This window comes from Lycium barbarum, chromosome 8 (genome assembly GCF_019175385.1).
Source record: "Lycium barbarum isolate Lr01 chromosome 8, ASM1917538v2, whole genome shotgun sequence".
Lineage (NCBI taxonomy): Eukaryota > Viridiplantae > Streptophyta > Magnoliopsida > Solanales > Solanaceae > Lycium > Lycium barbarum.
The window spans coordinates 4,848,277-4,853,850 of NC_083344.1; the positions used below are offsets into that span (position 1 = coordinate 4,848,277).

General features: G+C 31.8%; 1 protein-coding gene across 1 annotated transcript; it reads left to right on the plus strand.

The window, feature by feature from the left end:
- The first annotated feature begins 1,040 nt into the window (after nucleotides 1-1,040).
- On the plus strand, nucleotides 1,041-2,916 carry LOC132605777 (LOB domain-containing protein 15-like). Its single transcript, XM_060319011.1, has 3 exons — nucleotides 1,041-1,214; nucleotides 1,441-1,717; nucleotides 2,367-2,916. The coding sequence occupies exons 1-3, from the start codon at nucleotides 1,201-1,203 to the stop codon at nucleotides 2,781-2,783; spliced, it is 708 nt and encodes a 235-aa protein (XP_060174994.1). The 5' UTR covers nucleotides 1,041-1,200; the 3' UTR covers nucleotides 2,784-2,916.
- Nucleotides 2,917-5,574: the final 2,658 nt, after the last annotated feature.

Consider the following 5,574-nt stretch of genomic DNA (forward strand, 5'->3'; position numbering starts at 1 on the left):
ATACTATCGAGTCGAGAAGGGTAGGTAACTTTGTAGAGTTCAAAAGAAAAATTTACTGATAGTGTAAAAAAAAATATCTACAAAATAGAATTACATATAAGGTATGTAAAATTATTATAATAAGTATTAGATGGTAATCCGGTAAAATGATAATTTAGCTGTCATCACATGTTAAACCATACTGCTCATATTTCAAAATCTTTATATTGGAACTTGCGAATTGCCCTTATTTTGGGGTGATTTTTAATTTTTGCCCATTAAATTGGTGATCTTTAATTTGTGCGCTTTGTTAGAATTTTTTGGTTTCTGGTTGGAACCTCTGCTCAGTCAAAAATTTAAAAAGAAAATCCAAAAAGGTAGAGTTTGAAACTCTGCCTTGCAAAATTCATTTTTTTTTTTTTTTGCTGAGCTGGGGTTCAAACCCCCTCAGGGTATTAGGCAAAGGACAAAAATTAAATACTACCAATTTGAGGGACAAAAATTAAAGACCACCCCAAAAGAAGGGCAATCTGAGCAAAAAAAAATGAACTTAAATTCACTTTTGTTTTTTATATGATAAACTAAAAATAGAGTAATAATTTATCAGTATAATCGATTAAATTGATATGACAGTTTAAACTCTTTTTAATATTTAAATTTATCCAACTTGTTACTAACTTCATCTAAATTTCTATGCTAAGGTTTGGATTTTGAGAGTCAAACAAATATTTCTTTGACAACTATTTTTTTTATGCGTTTTGAATATTTTAAATTGTTAATTATTGTAAAATATATATTTTTTTAAGTAATTTTTAAAATATCCTACCCTTCTCAGATTTCACTCGTGGAGTTACACTAGATATGTTGTTGTAATTTTCAAATATAAAATCAAAATACTTAAAGATTCTATATTTAAATTTATAATTAAATTTAAGAAATTTGACTTTGGAAAATTGAACTATGACACATAAATTTAACCAGAAGGAGAAAAACTTCTCTACATAGCTATATTCTATCTCTGATCTGATATAGATAGGGTGAGCTATATTTTGGTAGTATCTTGTGGATGAACATTGACCTACGTACTTTTGGCCTCATTCATATATTATAGTCTTTGCCTTACCTTTTAAGCACTTCTTCCCCCTCCCTCTCTCTCTGTCTCTCCATTTTTCTTCTACCAAATCCATCTTTCTATCAAAGGAAGCACTGGAGCGTTATTACATGTTCAGAGAAAGGTATATTTACATGGACAAAATTGCTTCTTTTCATTTTCATTTTTTTCCTCGAATTAGTTACGAACTTTGTCGTGAAATTGCTCATAGTTAACAGATTTTGTGATGTACTATCGCTAAATAGTATTAGCGACGAATTAGAATTTATTCGTCGCTAATTCCTGATTTGTTTAATTGTTTAGGCCTAATAGACATACTATACGGTCTTTTTTTTTGTGTGTGTGGATAGGGAGAGCTTGGATGATATTATTGGGAAGAAGTTAAAGACGGAGAATATTGATGCATCTTCAAAGTTACATATGCAACAAATTATGGGAAGGAGACATATATTGGAGCCTTCATGCACAAAATTGAATACTATTACCCCTTGTGCTGCTTGTAAGCTTTTGAGAAGAAAATGTGCTGAGGAATGTCCTTTTTCTCCTTATTTCTCCCCTCATGAACCCCAGAAATTTGCTGCTGTTCATAAAGTCTTTGGTGCCAGCAATGTTTCTAAGTTGCTCATGGTATGTTAAACACAGTTGGCGGCTTCAGTATAATTTAGACGTTATGGATTCTGAGTTAAACAAATGGATTCTAACTTCTATCTATACTTTCTTTTATACATGTACATAGGATTGACCCTAAAATACTGGGAATTATATCTATTGTTGGATCCGCTATAGAAATTACAAGAATACAACACAAAGAGTTGAGAAAAGAATAATACAATCTACCCTATTGACTTTTTCCGTTAGTTTTTGTGTCTATCTATAGTCTCTACTTGTTATTTGTGCGTTCACATAGGGTTTTACCCTGAAATATTGAGTTCTGTCTAACTTGAGAACCCATTATTGGATTCGCCACTAAAAAATTACAAGATTAAAATATACGACTCAACCGGGGGAGCTACGGAAGCAAGGGGTTCATCCGAATCCCTTGTCGGAAAATTACATCATATATACAAGATCAAGATTTTGGATCCACCACTGCTTACCGATCTCATTTAAGTTTGAACTTAGGTGTAATTGTTATTGAAAACAATCAGGTTAAGATGGAGGAAAATATATCCATTAGATTCATCATTGGATTAGCTTTGTGCCGAGTCATAGTTATTAATGCTGTTGCTGTTGCTGTTGCTTGTTGAATCCGTTGCTTTTGTGGACAAATGTGTAGGAAGTACCAGAAAGTCAAAGAGCAGATGCAACAAATAGTTTGGTATATGAAGCAAATGTGAGGCTAAGGGATCCAGTGTATGGATGCATGGGTGCAATTTCAGCTTTAAATCAACAAGTTCAATCTTTACAAGCTGAGCTTAATGCAACAAGGGCTGAGATTTTGAGATATAAATATAGAGAAGCAACAAATAGTCTTATTGCTTCTACCACTCATGCTGCTTTGGTTTCCACCGCCGGCGGCTCCACCGTGAACGTGGCTGAGCTTCCACAAGCTCCTTCCACTCCCACCCATCCACCGCGGCTGCCTCCGCCACCCCAGGAGTCTTTGGGTGTTATTGTCTCTTCTTGTTCTTCTCCTTCTAGTGAAGTCAACTTTAGTGTCATCCCCAACAATAATATACCCTATTTTGACTAGTTTATGGGATTGATACAGAGTCGAATTCAAAATTTAGAGTCACTGAATTCAGAACTAATGTAAGTTTATTCTATGTATACGTAGTTTGAACTGAAATTTGTGAGTTCAATTAAATTCATAGTCCTATTTCGGACGTTGTTGTCTCTTCTTTTTCTTCTCCTTCTCCAGCTCATCTTTGTATGTGACTCCTCCAGTGGCGCCAACTTAATTGCCATCCCAAACAATAATATACCCTATTTTGACTAGTTTAATTATTTGATGAGTAATACAAAGTCGAATTCAAGATTTAGAATCAATGAATGCAAAATTAGTGTGATTTTACTATATGTATACATTAGTTCGAATTGAAACTTGTGAGTTCAATTGAACATAGGGAAACTCTTCTAGATCCACCTTTGAATTGTTATTGTAGTTTGCTTTAGAGAGGTAAAAAATGAATTGAATACTTCAAATTTTAAGTCACGTACCTACGTGTAAGAATGTTATATACGAGTTCAACCACTTCATCTATAGTTCTAGTGGAAATGATTATCTGATATATATATTGATGAATGATTTCTTTTGAGAACATATACTTGTGTTAACTGCTTTTCCTGGTTAAGTTTTAGTTGTTACCAACTCTTCACATAGACATGTTTCTTTTATCTTAAAGAGGAATTTCCTGCAAGTTTTTGAAAGAAAAGCCAACCCTAGTTTCATTAGGGTTTTGCCAGCAATAACGGCTCAAATTAGTAAGAGACGGATCTAGAACTTAGATTTTTTAAATCTAACCTATCAAGTTCTTAGCACTGAGCAAATTATAGTTAAAAATATGAGTTCAGATTTGAATCTTAGCAAAGTTTTAGTGTTTTTTCTCAAATCTAAGTTTTGATGGTTTTTTTTTTTTTTTGTGCGAGTTTAACTTTTATTTATTGATAAGTATTTATCCAATTGAATTACTTTAAAAAGTAATTACAAGTGCTTATACATAACAAAAATGGTCAAAAACACATTTAAACTATCACTTATTCGCAAGTTTCATACCTCAATTATCTATAGTTTTCTTTACCTACCTAAACTATTACTCCCTTTGTATTAAAACACACCTCGATTCTAAGTTTGTCAAATATTTAAAATCAACCGACAACAAGCATGTGAAGGTCAACCCAGTATCAATGTGTGTTTCAATACAAAAGGAGTGATAACTAATTTAAATAGGTAAAAGGAATAATGAATAATTGAGATATAAAACTCTCAAGAAAGTGATAATTTATGTGTGTTTTTACCATTAACTCATTTACAATAGGTTAGACGACTCATTCTCAACTTATGTTATGAAAACATTTCATTGCATTGCCCATATATGTAAGTTATGTATCCTTGTTTTACGTTTAGTCATTTCCGATTTCACATAGAAAAACACCCATAATTCAAGAAAAATAGGTCAGTGCACATGTGGGAAGCTGGCATTTGCCTTTGACTGCAGATAAATTAAAGTCTATGTACTGATTTTGCGTACATGCAAGTCTGTGCCATTAAATAAGAAGCTAATTAAAGTATATATACTGCTTTTGCGTACATACAAAAAGGATGGTACCATATAAACAAGACAAAAAAATAGAGTGATTCTCCAACTTGTCTCTGTTTGAGATACAAAATCAGATCAGAAATAACCACAACTTCATGCCTGATTGCATTTAATGGACTTTTTTTTTTTTTTTGAATTTTTAAATATAATATCGTCAAATAAAATGAAATAAAAAAGTATTTGTTTGCAAACTAAGTGGTTGGTTTTCTTGCAATGAATTTGGTTTATCATAATGGTTGACGCCTTGACGGAGTCACTTTTATAAATTCAGTTTTGTCTTTCTCTTAATTATTTGACACCAACGAGTATAATGGGACGGACAAAATACTCCATCCCTTGACTACAAGTTTCGATTGGATTTGAATTATAAGAATAAAGAAATTCCTAGTAAGAAATACTTCCCTTTTAACGGGTCTTATGTGGTAAGAATTCGAATTAGATACCGAATATTGAATGGGAATACAAATCCTTAAAAATTCTAGTGTAGTAATATAGTTCTATTGTACCAGTTGTTCTTAATAAAATCCAGGACTAACCAACTCAAGAACCCCTTGCCCCAAATAAAAAAAGGAAATCAATTCATGATATACTTCTTACAAATTAACTACTCTTATGAAAAAATGTATTTAGAAGGTCAAAGCGTTCATATTGGGGCCTATGGTGTTCAGATTGTTAAATGATCCTTTTTGCCTAGTATGGAAAAATACAAAAAAGAAATATTCATATAAAACTAATTAACATGATCAGTTTAATACGACTCTAATATGTGTTCATGTAAGTCAAATAATAAGTTTCTGTATCATTCAAGAATACCACCTATATTTGAAGAATGATCTTAGCAATTAGCGTGTATGTTTAAATCTATATATTTGTTATATTAAAAGTAATCATTGATCGACATAACTAATGTAGCCAGACGCTGTCTATATTACCAAGTCATCATCACATGGCTCATTAATTAGTTTCAATGAAATTATTAAAGTAATGTCCCTGTTCTGTTATTGAAAATAACTTCTTGGATGGAAATATTTTTATGTACTAGTCAGCGCTTGAGGTTTTCTTTCTTCTTCTTTTTTTCCTTTTGTTTTCATTTTTTTTTTCTTTTCTTGTGTCAAGTTGTAAACTTAAATAGCTCTTCAATCTCAAGGTTGGTAGTCAAATAAATAGGAAAAAGAGAAAAGAAAAAGAAGAAGAAACAACAATACAACACTTAAACCTGTACCA

Coding starts and splice junctions, on each gene's coding strand:
- LOC132605777 (XM_060319011.1), top strand. Junction 1,718..2,366: donor ATGTTTCTAAGTTGCTCATG/GTATGTTAAACA, acceptor ACAAATGTGTAG/GAAGTACCAGAAAGTCAAAG.